Source organism: Cucumis sativus, chromosome 1 (assembly GCF_000004075.3).
Source record: "Cucumis sativus cultivar 9930 chromosome 1, Cucumber_9930_V3, whole genome shotgun sequence".
NCBI classification, from domain to species: domain Eukaryota; kingdom Viridiplantae; phylum Streptophyta; class Magnoliopsida; order Cucurbitales; family Cucurbitaceae; genus Cucumis; species Cucumis sativus.
Window position 1 is genome coordinate 15,465,368 of NC_026655.2, and position 21,423 is coordinate 15,486,790.

The 21,423-nt window shown below is 34.0% G+C and overlaps 3 protein-coding genes across 5 annotated transcripts; 2 read left to right on the forward strand and 1 right to left on the reverse strand.

The window, feature by feature from the left end:
* Positions 1-4,039: 4,039 nt before the first annotated feature.
* LOC116404143 lies at positions 4,040-6,004 on the forward strand. The gene has a single exon (XM_031886411.1). The coding sequence runs from the start codon at positions 4,040-4,042 to the stop codon at positions 6,002-6,004; it is 1,965 nt and encodes a 654-aa protein (XP_031742271.1).
* Positions 6,005-13,005: 7,001 nt separating this feature from the next.
* On the forward strand, positions 13,006-17,422 carry LOC101215855. Of its 2 annotated transcripts, none has more exons than XM_011657474.2 (6): positions 13,006-13,391; positions 14,934-15,929; positions 16,177-16,356; positions 16,593-16,729; positions 16,939-17,049; positions 17,134-17,422. In XM_011657474.2, exons 1-6 carry the CDS (start codon positions 13,272-13,274, stop codon positions 17,219-17,221), a joined length of 1,632 nt encoding a protein of 543 aa, XP_011655776.1. In that variant the 5' UTR covers positions 13,006-13,271; the 3' UTR covers positions 17,222-17,422. The 2 variants fall into 2 exon arrangements, with proteins under 2 accessions (XP_011655776.1, XP_004146706.1); XM_004146658.3 differs by having other exon boundaries at positions 13,009-13,391; positions 16,183-16,356.
* LOC101215616 lies at positions 17,380-19,600 on the reverse strand. Of its 2 annotated transcripts, none has more exons than XM_011657467.2 (5): positions 19,117-19,600; positions 18,252-18,995; positions 18,083-18,165; positions 17,936-18,007; positions 17,380-17,851 (listed from the first exon to the last, which is right to left on the reverse strand). In XM_011657467.2, exons 1-5 carry the CDS (start codon positions 19,438-19,440, stop codon positions 17,536-17,538), a joined length of 1,539 nt encoding a protein of 512 aa, XP_011655769.1. In that variant the 5' UTR covers positions 19,441-19,600; the 3' UTR covers positions 17,380-17,535. The 2 variants fall into 2 exon arrangements, with proteins under 2 accessions (XP_011655769.1, XP_011655774.1); XM_011657472.2 differs by having other exon boundaries at positions 18,083-18,162; positions 19,117-19,599.
* Positions 19,601-21,423: the final 1,823 nt, after the last annotated feature.

Genomic DNA, 21,423 nt, shown 5'->3' on the forward strand with positions numbered 1-21,423 from the left:
CAAAATAATGTCTCTGTTTATAGAGAATTTTCATTGGTTTTAGGTGGGCTTGAGTCCATTTACTTGATCGACTTGGGCTTGAGCCCATTTTACTTGATGAACTTGGGCTTGGATTCATTTGTCTATTGGACTTGGGTCCATTTGCTCGACGAGCTTGGACCCATTATTTCTTTGGTCCCGTTTTTATTTAAGGGACTTTAGTTTGATATGAAAATGTTTGATGTCAAAAATGATGAATATCATAATTTTAGTGTGATAATGTAGCATAATTATGATCAACTTAAGGTTTTAGAATTTAAATGCATAATGAAAAGGCACTTCCTATAATTTAACTAAATTATTTTAGTGTACAATTTTATATAATGTTTTATGTGTTTTAAACTAAAAAGAAAATTAGGCATATAAATAGACTATTTGTGGAGATCTAAAAAAAATAGTCTTTAACTCATTTGATTAGGGTTGTATCAAACACCCTCCCAAATAAAACTCAAAAAATATGGAAGGTTTGGATAATTTAACTTAGCAGACCAAACTAAATATCATTTTTAATTAGTCTATTATTGTATTTGTACTATATTTATATTTAAAAGATAGGTATGTGGTTGTAATTTTAGATCAAATATCAATTTATACTTTTGAACAATCGGTTGTATCAATTTAGATCTTTAACTAACAATTGTATCAATTTAAATTATGAACTTTAGGGAGTTATATCAATTAAAACATTAAACTAATAGTTGTGTCAACTTAAACTCCAAACTTTCATTAGTGTATTAATTTAAACTCTCAACGTTCATAAGTTATCCAAATAGAAGATAATTGAGAGTTTAAATTGAAACAAATGACAAAATCTCAGTCATGCACAACAAAATATTTGATCTAAATCACTCTAATTGAATCTAATCTTAGTTAGATATTAGCATGCATTACTACTATAATTAAAATGAAATTAGGGTTAACGAAAATCATGCCTTTGAACCTCCCAATTATCGTAGTCTTCACATAACCCCGAACTCGAACCACTACTAGTATTGACCTGTTATTCTTTGAAATTAGAATAGGATTATGGGACCCGATAAATGTAGAATTGAAATGAGAGAGATATGAAAATTTTAGAGGGAAGAACAACTTCTTCCATATGAGGATTTTTTTTCTTCTAGTTAAGTTTTTTTTTTCATGAATAAGTGGAATTATACAACCGATGAAAACAAAAGAAAACTATCAAAAGTTTTTTTTTTTTTTTTTTTTTTGTAGCACTCGCTTTTAGTGGGCTAGGTGTCATCACCATGAGCTTTCATGTAGCCCACGGAGACTTAATTAGATTATCCAACCTTTTCTACTAACTTAAGTCCAGGGGCATTTTGGTCTTTTCTCTAAAGTCAACATTTTGATTTTTTTCTTTCATTTTGTACGACTTGACTAATTTTGATTTCCTGAGCATGGATCTGCATTCATTTTCTCAAAAGTCAAATCACATTTGAATATATCACCGATCAAGGTTTGATTTTTCAAAAGTCAAAAGTAAGCATTTGACTTTTTACAACTTTGACCATTTCCATCAATTCTGAGCTTTCGAATATGAATCTGCATTTATATATCACCGGTCAAGGTCAAATCACATTTGAATATATCACCGATCAATGTTTGATTTTTCAAAAGTCAAAAGTAAGCATTTGACTTTTTACAATTTAGACCATTTCCATCAATTCTGAGCTTTCGAATATGAATCTGCATTTATAGTCTTAATATTTAAATCAGATTTAAACATAAAACTCTATCTAATAACTGATAACTAACTGCTATATCACATATACTTGTCGATTTTTCTCTCATTTCTTAAGTCGAAGAATTCAAATCATTCAATCATATTGTTTTCAGTTTATTCCATATGAGTTAGCAGATGAATCTAATGGACCTATAGATCATGAGCTATAACGATTTGAGATTAACTAGTTAAACCTTTTTAGACCGAGTTAATCAACATTCATTAACTAACAGGTCATTTTATTAAAGTCTTATAATTGCACCTCTCCTTACTATAGATATATTTGTGTCCATTTGATATAACCACATGATTAGTAAGTTAATTCTTCACAGGTTATTTGTAGTGTTGGCTAGGTCAAAATATTGTTTTACCCCCGAGATTACATCTCATTCCTTAAGTCCTAATAACCCACTATCGAACAATTGGTTTAAGATCCAACCGATAAAATAAATCTCTCTCGGGCTAATGAGAGGATGGACCTCTATTCAAGATCATCTAGATTTAGTCCTTAAGGGAACAACCTATCTACTAACCCTATAAATGAGCATAAGTGAATTCTATCTTCCATCCTATGTTCTCAACTATCCACTCGATCTTACCCCTGAAATGAGAGACTTAATGAGCTAGCGTTGATGAGTTGCCCTCACCTATGCAGGTTTAAGGATATTCCTGTGTGAATAGAAGTTCCTACTTAGCTTAGGATTAAGATTAAAGTTACCAAGATTATCAATAAACAAAAAAATAGTCAGTCTTAAATAGTAAATAATGTTATAGTGAAATAGTGACTTTCATGGGTTTAGTCTTATGTAAACACTTTACATAAGATGCCCCACTTTCATGTCTCTACGTGAACGATTCAAGGTCATATTGTTTATACTAACTACAAAGTGAGTTGTATCCATAATCTTACTAGCTAGAATAAGGTGTCCAACATTATTCATATACTATAGATCGTTTAGACTCTATATACTCGAACTTGATCCAAGTTTATGTCTCTACATAAAGTTCAAGTCTACATTAGATAGTCCTGTGATCTTAATTCATTGGATGATCATTATACTTCCCAAAAATCAAAATTCTTGATCAATGGTGGAACAATATCACCATTTTTGTTCAATAAGATACCAAAGTGGATGATTGACTCATTTCATACTAGAATCCTCAATAACAACTTTATTAAATAGAATATAGTTTTAAGTTACAAACTACGAGATTTAGACACTAGAAGAAAACCTGTCTACTATGACAGTTCTATATCTCAAAAAATGAATGGAAAAAAAAACTGTCACAAAATAGAGAATTTCGCGTTTTTTGCGGGAAAAGACGAAATTTTTCGGAAAACATTTTTCGCGACAGTTATTAAATGTCATAGAATGTTAGGGTTAAAAATTTTATTATTTTATATTTAAAAAATTAAAATTACCTATTTATATTTTTAAAAAAACCCAAATTCCCCAAAATTTTCCCCAAATTTTTCCTCCCATCCGCGTGCCCTAACTTTCCCCCAAATTTCCCCCAATTTCTTCCTCCCCTCGGCGTGAAGTCCCGTCGCCACCACCACCCCCCTCCTGCCCGTCCGTCGAAACCTTCTCCACCAACCCGTCGCCACCACCCCCGTCTTCTCCAAACCTCTCCAATCAACCCGAAGCTTCAAATCGTGGGCGTCGGTCGTCACCCCACCCCTCCGCCGGTAAGCTTCTCTTCCTTATCTCTTTCTCTCTCACTCTCTCTCTATGAAGTTCTTCGTTGTCTCCATTGGATTGTTTCTTGAGTTTTAGTTTATCCCAATTTCAGTCATTAATCTTTGATTTTCTGTTATATGACCTTAATTTGTTCTTGCAAGCACATGAGCTTATTTTGTGAATTTGATTTATGCTCAATTTGTGTTTTCTAACGGTTAGCTTCTCTTCAATTTTAATTTCTGAGTTAGCTTATTAGTCTAATTACTTGTACAATGTAAGCCAAAGTACTTATACAAACCTACCCTAATCAACTAACTAAGGACAAACTATTGTTATAATTATTTGTCAACTAATTCCCTTCATCATTCATCATGTCTGTAAAGGAAATTGTCCTTGAAATGTTTTAGAATAATTGGGGGTTGTTGAACCTAGTCCATAAGTTTCCTTCAAGAAAATTCCTAAATGGTATGAAATAAATTGTTAAGTACTTTGAGGATTATCTACCGTTTTGAAAGTTTGAGTTTTAAAAGTTGTTGCCTATAATCTCTTTTGTAATCAGGTTTATTTCGAGGCCAACTTAGACCTCTACACAATGGACAAGTCATGGATGACCCAAAATAGGATGTCAAGAGAATATGATTTAGGAGTCGAAAGGTTCATTAAATTTGGGTTGAGTCATGCCAAAGGTCTTAATTCAATTAGATGTTCATGTTTGAATTGCGGCAATCGTTTACTTAAGGATGTCTCAACAGTTCGGTATCATCTGTATGCCAATGGAATTGATAAGAGTTACAAGGTATGGATCTGGCATGGTGAAGAATTGAACTCAGATAACGTTGCCAACACGATGGAAACTACAGTGGATGAAACTGATGAAAACGACGATTTATTTAATACAATTAATATGGTACAATCTGTTCAAGAACAATCTTTTAATGCATCAAATACCTTCGACACTATGTTTGATGACGCGAAGAAACCCTTATACCCAGGATGTAAGAAATTCACAAAGTTATCAGCCCTCGTGAGATTGTATAACCTGAAGGTTAGGTATGGTTGGACGAATACTAGCTTCTCTGAATTGCTGTCCATAATAAGTGATCTATTACCTGATAACAATGAAATTCCATGTTCTTTGTACGAAGCGAAGAAAACACTTGGTGCCCTAGGACTGAGTTACCAAAAGATTGATGCATGCCCTAATGATTGTTGCTTGTACAGAAAAGAATATGAAAAGTTGACCAAGTGCCCTAAGTGTGGTTTGTCAAGGTGGAAGATCGCTAAGAACTCAAAGAAGGAAAAAAGTGGTGTGGCTGCTAAGCAGATGTGGTACTTTCCAATAATTCCAAGATTTATAAGAATGTTCAAGAGATCTGAAAATGCTAAGAACTTGTGTTGGCATGCGATAGATAGACAAGTTGATGGTGTTTTGAGACACCCGGCTGACACTCCATCATGGAGATTGATAGACCACATGTGGCCAACCTTTGGGTCAGAACCGAGAAATCTCTGTTTGGGTTTGTCTACTGATGGAATTAACCCATTTGGAGATATGTCAACGACGTACAGTTGTTGGCCCATCATCACTACAATATACAACCTTCCACCATGGCTGTGTATGAGAAGAAAACATTTGATGCTGACAATGTTAATATCAGGTCCAAAGCAACCGGGGTACGATATCAATACGTACTTAGCACCTTTAATTGATGATCTACAAACGTTGTGGACGGATGGAGTTCGTTGTTTCGATGCATATAAGGAAGAATATTTCACACTGCGGGCTGTCTTATTATGGACCATCAACGATTTTCCAGCATACGGTAATCTATGCGGTTTTAGTGTGAAAGGATACAAGGCTTGTCCAATATGTGGAGAGGAGACTACTTCTATAAGATTGCAACATGGAAAGAAAATGTCATACATGGGACACAGGAAGTATTTGCCAAGACATCATCCATACAGATTACAAAAAAAAAAATTTAATGGGAAGCAAGAGCATGGAATTCCTCCACAACCCTTGTCGGGCGAGGCCATGTACCTTAAGATGAAAGACATGATATTTTCATGTGGGAAGAAGTGTGGGAAGACTGTGCATAATGAAGGTGGCAATGACTATTGGAAAAGAAGACCTGCTTTTTTTCAACTACCATATTGGAAACACTTGCATGTTCGACACTGTTTAGACATAATGCATATTGAAAAAAATGTATGCATGAACATAGTGGGCACCTTACTTGATATACCAGGAAAAAGTAAGGATGAGATGAATACTAGACTTGACTTGGTTGAGATGAAAATTAGACCAGAATTGGCACCAACGTTTACTGGTAATAGAACTTATATCCCTGCGACATGTTATACACTGTCAAAAGAAGAGAAGTATCGATTTTGCAAGACTTTGTCAGAAATTAAAGTTCCAGAAGGTTATTCAGCAAATATTAGTAGTCGTGTCTCTTTGGATGCCTTAAAACTGACCGGCCTTAAGTCGCACGACTGTCATGTTTTAATGCAGCAACTGCTTCCAATTGACATTCAGTCCTACCGAAGAATGTGAGGTACACTATTAGTAGATTGTGCTTCTTCTTCAATACGATTTGTGCCAAAAGTTTTTCTGTCTCAGATCTTGATGCACTTCAAGAAGATAGAGTTCTGACTTTATGCAATCTTGAGAAGTATTTCCCACCCTCGTTTTTTACAATCATGGCTCACCTTGTCGTTCATCTCGTTAGAGAAGTAAAGCTTTGTGGACCAGTATATTTGCGATGGATGTACCCATTTGAACGATGCATGAAAGTGTTGAAAAGTTATGTTCGCAGTAGAGCTCGACCGAAAGGATGCATTGCAGAAGCAAGCATATGCGAGGAGACAGTTGAATTCTGTTCAGATTTTCTTTCTGGATTAGATCCTATTGGACTTGGGTCACTCAATTCAAGAAGACCCTAGTATGTGTTCGAAAGGAACACCATCAGTTCAAGGGGTTTCAGATGATGAGACTGAAGACGTAGCCTCTGATTCAGTACCAGATAAAGCGGCTGACGTTGTGACAGAAGTGAAGAAAGAAGAAAATGTGGGGGACACAAGATCAAGTGACTTGAAGGTCAGTTTAAAGTATACTTTAATAATTAAGGCACACTGTTCCACAACAATTCTATATACGTGTTTAATCTTGTAAGAAGTTTGACATAACCCTTAAAACGTATTGACTAACTTTACGTGCACATATTTAACATATAATTGTACGTAGGTTGGAACTCCGTGTATGCTTGCGTTTGAAACTGAAGATACTATCATTGCACATGGGACAATATTTGATGCTGAAGGTGACGGTGAGAACATCAAGGTATCAGTGGATGTTATCCTCGATGGCCAATGTGTGATTCCAAATCCGACAAAGGAAGGAGTCACGAAACTGACGCATGAAGTCGGATCACATTTAATGTGGCCACGACATCTTGTTCTTACTAGGAATGATAAGGTAATTGTCTGTCTTATTGTGTTGGAGTTTTCATGCATCAAATTATACTAACAGTAGTTGAAATTTTTGTGATAGAAGGACTATGGGCTTCAATACGGATCCGTCCACATTCTCTAGTGCAGCATATCTACGTGCTCCAGTGGCACTCCGGTGTTTGGTTAGACTCGTTGAACATATGGGGTCATCGATTCAACTAAACACGCCTTTAGAGCTATTCGATGTGAAGAGAAAATGTTGCATTATGGTTGAGTCACTTAGGGATTTCTCGTCAATGCAGCCAATATGCACATCATGCCTAGATGCTTACATGATGTAAGATTTCCTTTTAATATATATACGTCATTGATGGTTGCGGTCTCCTTTTAATTGTAATGACATTTCATTGTGTAAGTACCTTCACACAATTATGGTACAAGGACGAAGTTCAAGCTTGTTCAAGTTCATGGATGCCGGATCTGTAAGTTACTCGAGTTACAAACAATCGCGTGCGCAGTTGTTGAATGCTCGACTTCTCGGAGCCGAGTATGACCAAGTCGTATTGTTCCCATACAACTCTGGGTAAGCACATGATAATGACATTTTCATTAACATTCACGATTTGAATTCACTATTTGTGTATAAATTTATAATGGTGGAAATGTGTTCTTAGCAATCACTGGACATTGGTCGTTGTTAATCCTACAAAGGGTGCTGCATATTGGATTGACCCGTTGAAGAATCGAATTGACTGAGACATGAGTGAAGTGCTTCAGATGTAGGTCATATTATTGTCGTTAATGTCTTTATTATGTGTGCAACTATTTTAATTATTTAACAATCTTATATTATGTGGTAGGTCATTCGATATATCAAAGAAGAAAAAACCGAGTTGGAAGGTTGTTAAGGTATGTGGCATTGACCAGTAGGGTAGTCGTAAATAAGTTATTAATTTAAATGTTTCACATGTACTTTTTGTATTCTACATCCAGTGTCCCAAACAAAATGGGGTGGTAGAATGCGGGTACTATGTTATGCGATTCATGCAGGACATAATTTCTGCGAGGAGTACTTCGATTGTAGATGTCGTAAGTATTAGAGTTTTTGAACCACTTTATGTCATTGTTTGGAATGAAAATAATTCTTAACCACTTTATTATTTACAGATGAAAAGTTTACCTCGTACGTACTGTCAAGATGAAATCGATGAAGTTAGATCGGAATTGGCGGAGTTCCTTTCTAAGCACGTACATCGTGCTTAGCACCAGATTAGGAAACAACATTTTTTGAAGTATTTTGTGGGGATTTTTTTGTTAATATATATTTTGTTAAACCCGAACGACACACAAGAAAATGTTAAGCGCATTCTTTTGAACAGACTTAAGCATGAAAGGGGTAAGTGAATGGTAATTTTATCACATCTAAGTATATGTGACTTGCTTTTAAGTAAGTGGATATGAATGTGTGTTTGCTTATAGGTTTCTTAGGAAGAGTTCGATGTATATGTGACTGGCTCATGGAATTTTGGTATTTGGTGCCATACTGCATTGGGATATGAATCTTCTTGCAATCAAATAACTGCTGAAGATGATTATTTGCTTGTGTCCTTGGTTCACTACCTTTGAATGTTTAATATATGGATTGAGGATTAGAGATGTATGTTTTTGCAATGTGCTGTCTAATTGGTTTTTGTAATTCAGTACTGCGGTCTTCCAACATATGGACAGCTTTGTCATACTCATGGGATAATGCTATAGACCTACATTGTCGCAAACCAACAATGAATGGTATGTCAATACATGTATGGCTTGAACATGAACCCTTCAATCCCTGTAGCACTTTTTTTGTTCCTGAACCTGAGTAATTGCTGTAATCTTCCTATTCGTTTTAATAATTTGAGAGAATTGGTACATGATTATTCATAGTTCATCTTTATTGGCGATGATTGCATAATACAAACTGTTCAACTCTAAGGATTACAAATTGTCGTACATGTATTGTCGTAGGCTGTTTTGTTCTAAGGACTAGGAACAACCCAAGAAGTTGTTCAATTTGCAGTGGCCATTTGGTTGGACGTTCTTCTTCTCCTTGATAGAGAATGGGAGAGTGAGATGGGGTATGTTTTTGGTATGTGTATTCTAGAGAGAAAGAGTAGCAGTATGTTTTTGTTTGCTGTGTTTGCCTAATGAGTCCTCATGATCTTCTCTTTTCATTTGGTTGGACGTTCTTCTTCTCCTTGATAGAGAATGGGAGAGTGAGATGGGGTATGTTTTTGGTATGTGTATTCTAGAGAGAAAGAGTAGCAGCATGTTTTTGTTTGCTGTGTTTGCCTAATGTAGTCCTCATGGTCTTCTCTTTTCATTTCATGGAATCAAGTGTTGAAGTTCTTGTTTGTGTTCTGTATTTTGTTGAAACATTGATTTAGTTATTCATTGACTGTGCGTATGTGTTATGGATACTTATATTCAGGTTGTCTTTGTAGGTTCAACTGGAGTCGACAACTTCAAATATCATTTTCAGAAACGAACATTCTCGGTTGGTCCAGTCAAATATATTCGAATACTATTCAAAATATTTTTTGATTAAGGGCTAGTATTTCGTACATGTGGATTATTGAAACTTGTATTAAGATGTACAAATATTATAAATCGTATTATAGTGTATATATATTAAAGTGTTGGCTATTTTTTTGTACATTGGTGTGAAACTTGTATAATTTCAAAATTGTCATTCTCAACTACATTATTGTCATTCTAATGGTTCGTGTAATGGTGGAGCTGCATGGAGAACAGGAAAAAACTATAGGAAATTGAGAAATGTGGAACAGGAAATAAATGACGTAACAAAAGAATTTGTGATAGTTATTAGTTGTTGTAAATTGGAGAACGATGACAATTATTTAACAAAATAAATTGTCACGATTGCTCTATATGTGACAGGAATAACATGTCGTCAATAGATAAACAATGACAATTTTTGTTAAAAAAAAACTGTCACGATTGCAATATATTTGACTGGAAAAAAATGTCGTCAATAGCAAAACAATGACATTTAATGTTATCGAAAAACTGTCACGATTGCACAATCGTTGACTGGAAAAAAATGTCGTCAATAACTAAACAATGACATTTTTACAAAAAAAAACTGTCGCGAATAACATATTCATGACAATTAATACATGTCACAATAAATGAATTCGTGACATTTATTTAACTGTCGTTAATAAAGAAATGATGATAGTTATTGAATGTCATAAAATAGATTATGACAGTTATTTGAAGTCGTTGAATGTTGATTAACGACATTTATTTCATGTCATAAAATAACCTATTGCGACAGTTTTCGAAAACTGTCGTCGAAGGCCTTTCCATGACTCCCGCTTCTATGACTGAAAATAATTGTCGCGAAATTCGTTTACGACAGTAAATAACTGTCGTTGTAGACCACTTTTGTACTAGTGAGAGCATAAATTCCAACAAAAACTATATAAATTTTGAGTTTAAATTGATATACTATTAAAAGTTCAGGGTCTAAATTGATCATATAATTATTAATTTGGGGTTTAAATTGATACAACTTTCAAAATTTAAAATTTAAATTGATATAATTATTAGTTTAGTATGTAAATTGATACAATCATATAAACGAATTGATATATTTCCTCATTTTTAACTTTCTCTTACTCCTTAAAAAGTATTTGGTTCGTGGATTTGACATTTAAAATCAAATTTGCGTTCATCACTAAGGAATGAATTTTTTGGATTAAGAAATCAAACCCATAAATATGAAATAGAGTTTTTTTTTTTTTTTAATTAAAACTGATATCAGGGTGTGTTTGAAATACTTTTTATTGATTAAATAAAAATAATAATAAGTTGTTTGAAAAAAGTTGGTTTAGGATAAACGTTTGAAACCAATATTTAGAAGAATAAATTTTAAATATTTAATAGTTAATTTTCTTTATTTGTTTTAGAAACTTTCACCGCCACATTTTACAAATCATTATCTGTCGCCACACCTTTAACGGCCGTCACTAACCATTTTTGAGTCGTTCCACTTACCACTTATGACCATCATCTTCAAAAACAAATCACTTTCTTCTCCTCAACCTCAATCACGCACCACCAACACCTCCACCAATCAATTCTTTTATTGTAATTTGAAATTAGTAAATGTAAATAGCATATAACAAATCAAATAAGCCTTTACATTAAACAAAAAATAAAAGTAAAACTTTGGAAAAAGAGTAGTCTAACCATGTATGTTTTTTTTCTTAAGAAGTTTTTATTAAAGTGTTCAAATGAAAATAATTTTTAAAAACATTTTTTCTTACCTATTTCAAGTTGATCCTTAATATCGTAAATAAAACTACTTACAATGGATAAAGATTATCTAAATGAAACTGAACCGAGTTTGTAATATGCTTCTATATATGTGTTGAAATTTTAATCAAAATCTTAATCTAGGTGTCGAAAAGTGTAATGTTTAGAAACTTGTTTGATATGTTAAAAGAAGTGTTGATACCAAATTTTCAGTACCCACAATGTATGTATTTATGATGTATGAGAAAGAATCGAATAAACATGATGAAGAATAGAAAATCACATGCCAGCAATGATGTTTAGCCTCCAACTTTTCACAGATTAAATTAGTAATCATTTAGAGAAAATGCCAGAAAATAGAGAACACCCAATCTTTTTTAGCACTTATATAATGTCTTAGACCCTTTTGATTATATTGATAAATAGTTTCACAACAATCTCTTGAACTAATTAATTTGATGTTACTAACTTAATTTGGTCGCTAAAAATGAACCAATGCACATATAGTTTAATAAACGAACACTTGGTCACCATTTATCTACCTCGTGACCAGCCTTAGTAGATGTTATTTTTCTCTTATGGTTGACTGTATGGATCAATCTTTATGAAGTCTACAAAATATTTCCATTTGTTTATTTATCTATTTTATTTACTATCGGAAACCAATAAAATTATATTGCTTTGATAATTTATATTTCCTCTGTGTCAAACACATTTCATATTTATTATAAAAAACCCCTAATATCTATAAATCTATCTATATATATAGTCTTATTTATGATCTCTTTTATTACTTTTAATTTCATGTCATATATTTATTGGAGAAATTAAATAGAAAGGATATTGATTCAAACTTTGTGGTCTTTTTAAACCGAAAACAAAATTTTAAAAATGATTTCTTTTAATTTCTTAACAATTTTTAAAAATGTTTTCAATAATTTTTAAGAAAAAGCTCTCAACTTCTCTAAATACTAAAACCCAAATAATACAAAGGCTACTTTAAAAGTTGATACTTTTGTAGTTTATATATATCACATAAATGGAGTGAAAAAGTATATTTGTTTGGTTTTTAACTTCTAGGTTTAGTTTGTATTTGTTCTCAAATTTTCAAAGATGTTATCATTCTAGTCGTTTTGAGTTTGATTCAATTTAATCTATGAAATTTCAACTACTACAGTTTTTTTTATTGAGATTTGAGTTTTGTTTCAATTTGGTCTTTAAATTTTAAGATTTAAATCTATACATTTCTAAGTACATTTATTATTTATCGATTATAATTTGAAATTCTTAGGTTTTTTTAACTTTATTATTAAATAAAAAGCTTATAGTTTAATATAATACATTAAAATGCAGCAAGTTTGAAATAGAAAGTATCACCACCTTTGATACAAAAATAATGAATTAGGAAAAACTCTGGTGATTTTAGGAAGAAAAAAAAAGGAAAGAAAACTCACTTCTCCATCTTTGGATTCATTTGATTTTTTTTTTAATAAAGTGAGAAGATTTAAACTGAAATCTTGGTTGTTAGTACTTATAAGTGTGATTGAGTTAAATTGGGGTTGGCATATCCTCTTTTGTTTTATTTGGTTTTAATGATTGTATGATATATTAAGGAGTATGATTAAAGATAATGTCTTCATAGGTTGAGAAAAGAAAATGAAAACATGAATTTGTGGCGGAATTTGTTCACAATCACAACCACAGCAAACAATAAATTTGCTCCAAAAGGCTCATTGTCAAGTGCTATGGCGACATGACACCTCTGAAATTTATTTTTAATACCAAGCAAAAGCTTCGGAAACCCTTTTACGATAACAAAAACAATATAATAAAAGTTTCAAAAGGCAAAATAATTATTAATATACATGGGTTCTATGTAGTGTAGCCCCAACAACATCACGAACTTCCCATTTCCCATCAATCAAATTATTGATTTTTTTGATTGAATTTGAAATCATAAAGGACTCAATTCAATTGGGTTTCCTTCAAATTCTATCATCTTCATCGTCTTCACCCATTCCCACCATCCCTTTTCCCACAAAACCCAAATGGGTTCGAGCTGTAGTCGTCTGGGGTCGCGCCCTTCTCGCTCCCGAGATTACCGCACCAACCGCTCCAATTTATGCTCTTTCTTTTGCGGTGCTTCCTCTTCTCGCGCGATTCATCAGGTTAATTCTTCATTTTTCATCATCGAATCTTTTCTTCTCTCTTCTTTACCCATTTCTTCTGTTTCTTAGTGAATTTGAATCTAATTCGTCTTTGGAATCTTGTTTGGATAATCCGGGATTGATTGTCTTCGTGTTAAAGATTGACCCTCGATACCGTCTCTTAGTTGGAGATGTTTCATGTGGTTTCGTTTCATTGAAGTTTTGTATCCGTTTGGTGTGCTTTTTAGTTGCTTGAAGTTTCGGGGTTGCTTTTAGGGGCATTTTGGATGAGTTTTGATCTACCAAGAAGTGAAGAAGATCGGTGTATTTCACAGAAATTAGGTCCGAAATTGCTGTAGCTTTTGTAATATGTTTGCGTTTGTTTTGCTTGTGCGTGGGATGATGTTTTGTTTTGTTGATTGTTGGTGGGTAATGATCACTATCCAATTGTTTGGATTTTGAACCTTGAATCCTGCAAAAGTTGGTTGGTGGTTGGGGATAATTGAAAGTTCTTTTTACAGCCTGAGATTGCCAATTGACCTAAAATTGAAATCTTGAATGTTATGTTTGTGTCATTTTTTATGTTTCGGTTGATATCGATCAAAGTGCCGCTCTGTTTTCTGTTTCCAATTCTTTTGTAAACGAAAAATGATAATTCAATTGTCGGATTATGTTACAATTTCTTGTTTAGTTTAAAACTTCCTTTTTTAGTTTGGCCAATTGAAATAGCTGTGTGTAAAGTTGTTTTTGTTCAATTTTCTTGTAAGACATCCAAAGTGGCCATCCAGGATTTTTGGAATTGACATTTTTCTCTGTTAGTCTTTGTAAGAGTAGTTCTATTGATCATTCTGTTTTCGTGTTAATCACCTCATTGCTTATCAATTGAGAATATGAATATATTGAGAAGATCCAATATAAGTTCGGCCTAACAATTAAAGTTTTCGGTACTGTTATAATTAGAATTTCTAAGTTTAAATATTTGCAATGTTACTCCAGTTTATTTCTTATAAATAGTCTACGTGCTGAGCCACATGATATCGAGAATGTATCGACCAGAAAATGTTGTTTACCCATTAGATTTTCTTAATGCTGCTAATCGAATAGCTTAAGCTTTTTATTGGCTATGTTATAGTGATAATTTAACACCCATATGCTTAAAAGGTATATGTGATCTTTATTTTTTATTTATTTATTTTTTTTTTTTGAGAAAAACAATTGTGAGTTGGGAGATTCGAACCTCTCACCTCTAGGATGGAAAGTCATGCCAATTGTAGTTGAGCTAAGCTCGCTTTGGTTGGTGCTCTTTATTGGCTGTGCTTATATTTTTGCATTGTGACATCTTTTAATCAATTACCAAGCCAGTTCATCTAGGTGGCAATATTTTCACTAAATAGAAATCTAATGAAAGGTAATTGTTCCATTCAAGTCCTGATTCTAGGCAATTATAATTAATTTCTAACCATCTAAATTGTCATTTTTTCCATTTTGCACCGAAATTACTTTCAAGCTTTGTCAAGCTTAGATGACAGATTAAGTAAAAAAGCTGACACCTATCTTTAATAGATGGAAGATTCTTCGGTTCAATTTCTTGTCCATCCGACAGAACATCAACAATGTAATCACAACATTGATGAAGTTCAACTCCCCACAAATGGATCTATAAGAATGGAACTTCCTAATGCAAGCACTTATTCTGAGACCTCATACGAGAATGGCATTGCAGACGGTGAGGAACGAACTGCTGTAGATGATCCAAGAAATATTGATATCAATGTTCATGGGAAGTGCTTGTTTCAAAATAAGGAATTAGCTTCTCCTCAACAGGTTAGTGCCGATTACAGTCCTGATGAATCTCATAGATATAGTAATGCGTCGAATGGTACTTCATTTAAAGGACATCAATCTTCGGAACCAGTATCTGTAAATATTTTGGCTAACGAGGATGCAGTAAATGGCATTGATGGTTCAGTGGACAAGGATATATCACCAGTCTGCACAAAGGTCATGTTTGCAGCAAGCAGTTCGACTACTCAAGAGGTTGGAAACTCATGTTCTAGTGGGCTGACAGGTTCCATTCAAGAGGACGAGGTGTCAGTAATTCAGGGCCCATTTTTGGAATCTTCTCCTTCTGGTTCTGGTCTTCCATTAACTTTTCAATCTCTTGGAGATGAATCTTCACAAGAGGAACCCTCAATTTTAGACACTCTTGAGTCTGATGATAGGGAGTTAGACCATGGAGATGTGGGTTTGCCTCATGTTGATATGGTTGGTATTTCTTCCAACGTTTTATCTACAAGTAGCACAGACACAAGTTCTCTTGAGGTCAGAAGAAATAGCAGAAGACTGTTTTGGGATGCCTTTTCAAGACGTAGTTTTAGAAGACAAAGAGAATCTCCATTTGTTTTCCCATCTAATAACTTTAGCAATACAGGAGATACAGACAGGTGGCTCCTTGATATAAGTGGTGATTTTATTGATGATGAAGTGAGTGGCGATTCAAGACATTTTTCCAGCAGAATTCACATCTTGAATGAACAACAAAGAAACTCAAGATCTCAGGTTACATTCTGAATATTAAAAATTATGAATTTCTTTTGATTATTACTATTTTTTATCTTGAAAAGGCTGATATGCAGTGATCTTTTGGACAGAAATAACAAAAATGCTTTTAGCAATTTTTAGTATAAGTGTAGATCAGCTTCACTTAGCAGTCCACTGAACTGAAATGTTCCATGTTTCATTTTAAGTAGTAATAGAATGTAGTCGCAGTCTTTGTTGTGTTTATTCTTAATTGCTTCTCAAATAGATGCAGATATGGGAAAGACTCCGTAGTAGTCTCACCGAAACCAGTCAGCAGAATGTATCTTGCCCATCAGGCATTCACCCTAATGGTCCTTGCTCATGTGACTCATTCTCAAGGATAGAACACTCAAGTACCCGTGCAAGCATATCACGGATAATCATGCTTGCTGAAGCATTATTTGAGGTAGTTTTCCCCTGATCAATTCTTTAAATTTTAAGATGATATTGTGTTGAGTAAACCATACATTAACATTATAGTGTAGGCATTCACTTTAACTGGTACTCTATGCCATCAATTTCGTTTAGGCCATTTGATATTTCTAATAAAATTGAAGCACTCAAACACTGCCTACTTTTTGGAGTTCTATTGTTGTATTTCAACATGTTATCTCACTTCTTGTTCTCTTTTTTTATCTGAAGGTCTTGGATGAAATTCATGGTCAGCCCGTTTCTCTTGCCTTGTCTATGGTTTCACTCCCAGCACCAGAAGCAGTTGTTGACTCTTTTCCTCTGAAGAACCACGAAAAGACAACTAATGGAGGAGATGAAATTGAGCAGTAGGTTTCCTCTTTCCATTAGCTAAGTTCTCAGTGTATGTTTTGCATTGATATGGATGGAACTCCTCTTATCAAATTGGAATCTTCTCCTTATGGCTCTGATTGTCAACATATAACTTGCAATCCTCTTAATATACTGCTAATGCCATGCTTGGTCTATTGTTTCTTGCTTAAATTCTAATTTGAGAATATTTACAAATATCTGCTAGATGCTACATTTGCCTGGCTGAGTACGAAGAGGGTGATAAAATAAGAGTCCTTCCTTGCCGCCACGAGTATCATATGTTATGCGTCGATAAATGGTTGAAGGAGATTCACGGGTACGTCACAACATATACTTCAATTATTGCTATTGTGCAATCAACTAATCTCATCTGCCTTGTTGGCCTTGTTGTGTCTAACAGGGTATGCCCACTTTGTCGAGGGGATGTTCGTGCAGGCTCAAATGATGAATGTTCAGTAGTACCAAACAATGAAGTCCCAACAATTTGATAGAATTGTATATAGCGATAATAATAGTGATAATGGAACTCTCATTATCCTATCTCCTGTTAATACTGGGGATTAACTGAATCCCCATGATTTAATTTTGTAAGGCATCCATATTGTATAGCAGTTTCAGATGAAATATTTGCACAAATTCTTTTCCCTGAGCCTAAAAAATTGAATGAATAGAAGCCAGTTTGGTTTGAATGATTCAAACACTTGTACAATATGGCACTGACAATGGTGAATGACAATGGCGAATGACAAACAAAAGATAAACGAGACAGAGAGACAGTAATTTCAGCTGTCTTGGCTTACAACTACTTGAGCGTGGAAAGACCAGTGCTTGGCCTCCAAAATGGATTCTCATAGGCAGGATCAGATCTCATTTGATGAATAGTAGTGTTCTTTGATGTATCGTCAAAGAAAGGATTGTTCTGAAAGCTCTTCGGATCATTAATGAGATTTGGCTGGCAGTTCTCATCGTCCTCAAAAGTCGTCCATCTCATCGAATTGCTGCTATTGTGCCGTTTCTCATATGCTGCATTTCTCTTATTCTCCATCTCTCCCACATGGTCTTTGAACTCTTTCTTCACCACATCAATTACTACATCTCCATAACGATCGCACCATGACCTTATTATGAAGGCAAAACAATAACAGATCAAATAATTGACTTTAATGCTTTTCCTATAACTTAAAACGAGGATTGGATCTTACTTTGGGAAGAAATTTTTGAGGTCAGCTTTATCAACAGGAAGCCTGGTGGAAATAGCCTCGATTTGATCATCCCTGAATTTGAAACGATTTAAAAGAAGAAGAACAAACAGAGAAAGTGACACCAATGATAATCTTTGAAGATCTTACGAGAATTTAAGGTTGGGATTTGAAGTGTTGAGCTCTGATTGGATTCGTGAAAGCTCTTTCTTTATCTTCTCGCCTAAAACCTTCTGATTACTAACAAAATTAGAAGATGATAAAAAATAAAACAAAAACTTCAAATGTACAGGGAACTGACATTGTGGCTGTTCATTACCTTGTCAATGAAGAAATCCGATGGAGACCCATTTGAATGCAACTTCCTTTTCATCATTTTAGTGTTGGGCCCTTCCCCTAATGGACTCGTTGCGAGCTGAGTTGAATTTGAAGAACCCCAAAAAGCTTCACTGTCGGATCTTTCATGGAGTGGCAATGGAGCCGTCTCATCCTCTGTTTCGTCTCTCTTCCATTTCTTCAACCCATTGAAACCCCATTGTTTTTTTCCAGATTTGTTCATCCTTTCTTCATAATCTGGACCATAATTGCCACTGTCGCCACCGCTGTCGTGTCCCTGAAACAGAGTCCTAAAGGGTCGTCGTTTTGCCTTTTCCTCACTCATTTCCTTGTTTGATGAACTTTCCGACATCAGAATCGAATGACTTTCACTGTTATTGCACAATTGGTTTTCAAAATCGAAGATACTTTTCTCTTTTCTGTTCCTCTCTGATTTTTGTGATAACCCAAAACTAAAAACCGACGCGGCTCCTCTTATGTGTTTCATACCCAACATATGCTTTGATTTATTCTTCGAATTCGAGTTCGATTTTTGTGAAGTCTTTTCATCTCTCAAGTCAATATTTGACCATTCTTCTTCAGAATTCTCTTTCATATTATCTTTTGAGTCGGCTAAGATCACATCTCTGGCTTCAATTTCAGCTCCTTGAACCGCTAATCTCTGAAGCAGAGGCCTCTTCGAAGAATGATACTCATCTGCCGTTATGCATTTCGCATATAGAAGCTCCTGATAAGAACAAACATACCAAAAAAAAAAAGAACCCAAATCCCATTTGGTTCCTGAAACAGAATACTCCAAGAGAAACAGAGCACACACATATAAAACAGAGCATTTATAAACTACGAACCTGCAAGAACAACAGCTTATCTCTCAATATAACTGGGTGTTCATGTTCCACCGGCGAAGCGATCATAGTATCGAGCAAATGGGTTTTGAAATCCGAAACTTCATTTTCAGCTAAAATGCCTTCATTGTGAAGACCCATCAATTTGAGCATTTGGTGGAAGGAATCTTGCTGCCATTTGAGGTTATCAGATTGAAGCTTCGCTAACTTCTGATCGGCAGCCGGTAAGCAACGCTTCTTGAAGCTGAAAGGAAGAATAGACTTGCAGAGAGAAGTGATTGAATCATGGAGAGTAGAATAATAAGTGGGTGTGTAAGAATACACCATTCTTGTTCTGGTACGAATCTTTGAAATTTGAAAAACAAGGAGGAGAAAAAAAAGTTGAAGATGTTGCAAGTATTGTTTGTAAGTGTTTTTGTAAGAGATTTTTGAGGGTCGTTGTTGAGTGTAAAATGTAGTATAGTAGTTTTTTTTTGTAGTTGTTGTGTTCATCAATTTGAATTTGAGGGATTTTAGAAACGGTCATAAGAAAGTAGCCGTTGGGATTTTGGAGGCTAAAACAGTAAAATCAACCGTTTAGATTTTAGGTCCATTTTGTGACTTTCTTCATGGTCCTTGCTTTTGCTTTTTCATTATTAACATTTTAATAATGAATAATTGAAATTTCTCTTTTTATCTTCTTTTTCTCAAAATAAAATAATAATAATAATAATTAGATCAATTTCTTTTAATACTTTATTTGTGTTTTAGATTCATCCTTTTTCCAACACTTTTAAGAGTATATTACCGATTAGTTGAGAAGTTATAATTCAATATAATTTTGTGCGACATTTTAATCTCAAAGAGATAAATAAACTAAACTCGCATTTTGGTGGTATAAAACTCTTTCACATGTTATCCATTTAAAATTTAGAGAACTAAAGTTGAAAAACCTTTCACTAAATATTTAACAATAACAACACTCTTAAACTTGTCAATATAATAACCATTGTTTTTCTTCATGATTCCAACTGATATCCATCTAGACTTTTGTCACACACTATATTAATATTTAAGTTCAAAACATCATGAAGCCGACCTCTTACAATACACACACATCCCTCCAACGGGAAAAGGAATAGTGATCATCATGTGGAACAAAAGAAAGATATCTATCACATGTGGGCCTTTTTTGCCAACGATATATATCGGCTACTTTTGTCTTACAGATGGAAAAGGCTTGATCAAGATGATTGTTCTTATGACAGAAACCAATATTACCAATCAAGCAAGACAAATCAAAATAACTGTATGTAAACTGTAAGAATAAAAGAAACTACTCACAGATTGATTGGTAGAACTTGTGACTAACATGTTTTGATGTGGTCAAGTTGCCACTAAACAGACCACTATTCATGAAATATTGTTGAACCATTTGGAAATGTGATATCAACCAAATTGGAAAAAAAAATTCACTGTATAAGGCACATTGTTGTGACTTTTGCTGAAATAGGAACCCCAAGTCACCATCTGATTACTGCTGTGCACTTCGCCTATTCCCTAACTTGAAGTATTACTCAAAAAGTTACGAGAGTGCTTTTATAAGATTATAAACTAGCACAGAAGGCTAACTAACATCAAATGCAATAACAGATATTTTTGGATAACCCAAATTCATTTTCCAAATGCATCTTAGACAGAATGCAGCTTGAGTTACCATTTTAGGGTACAGGAGGAATAACTGGAACGTCTCCTGAACCGCAGTATACTGTACACAACAAGTTGGAAGAATTGTGAGTGATTTCCAGTCTAAATTTGGAAGAATAATTTGATATGCCTACTCTTTCTATATCATAAATCATAGCAAGCGACAAAAATGCCAACTTAGTGTTGCAAAATGATAAAATTGGAAAACAATAAAATAAGATCAAAAGTATTAGATAAAAATGGGAATGACACAGTGTGATATCAGAAAGTTCATATCACCGGAGGCTATGAAGGAAGAATTAGAAGCTATAGTGAAAAGGTAAACCAGATTTCATAAACAAATCCATGTACAACGCGAGCTAGAGAGAATTTCAACTTAGACACCTTAAAACTAAGTGCAACTCTCTCATATTAAATATAATTTTCCAAACTTCTATTTTTAAATCTAATTTAATAATAATCTTTAGTTTCATGAACTCATTTGATAGTTAAAATTTTCTAAATGAATTTTATATTGATTTTACTTGGTGATTTCTAACTTGATTTGAATTTAATTTTAAAACAATTTAATTAAATGTCATTTTAGTTTGATTTTATTGAGATTTAGCAAATAATTTCAGTTTT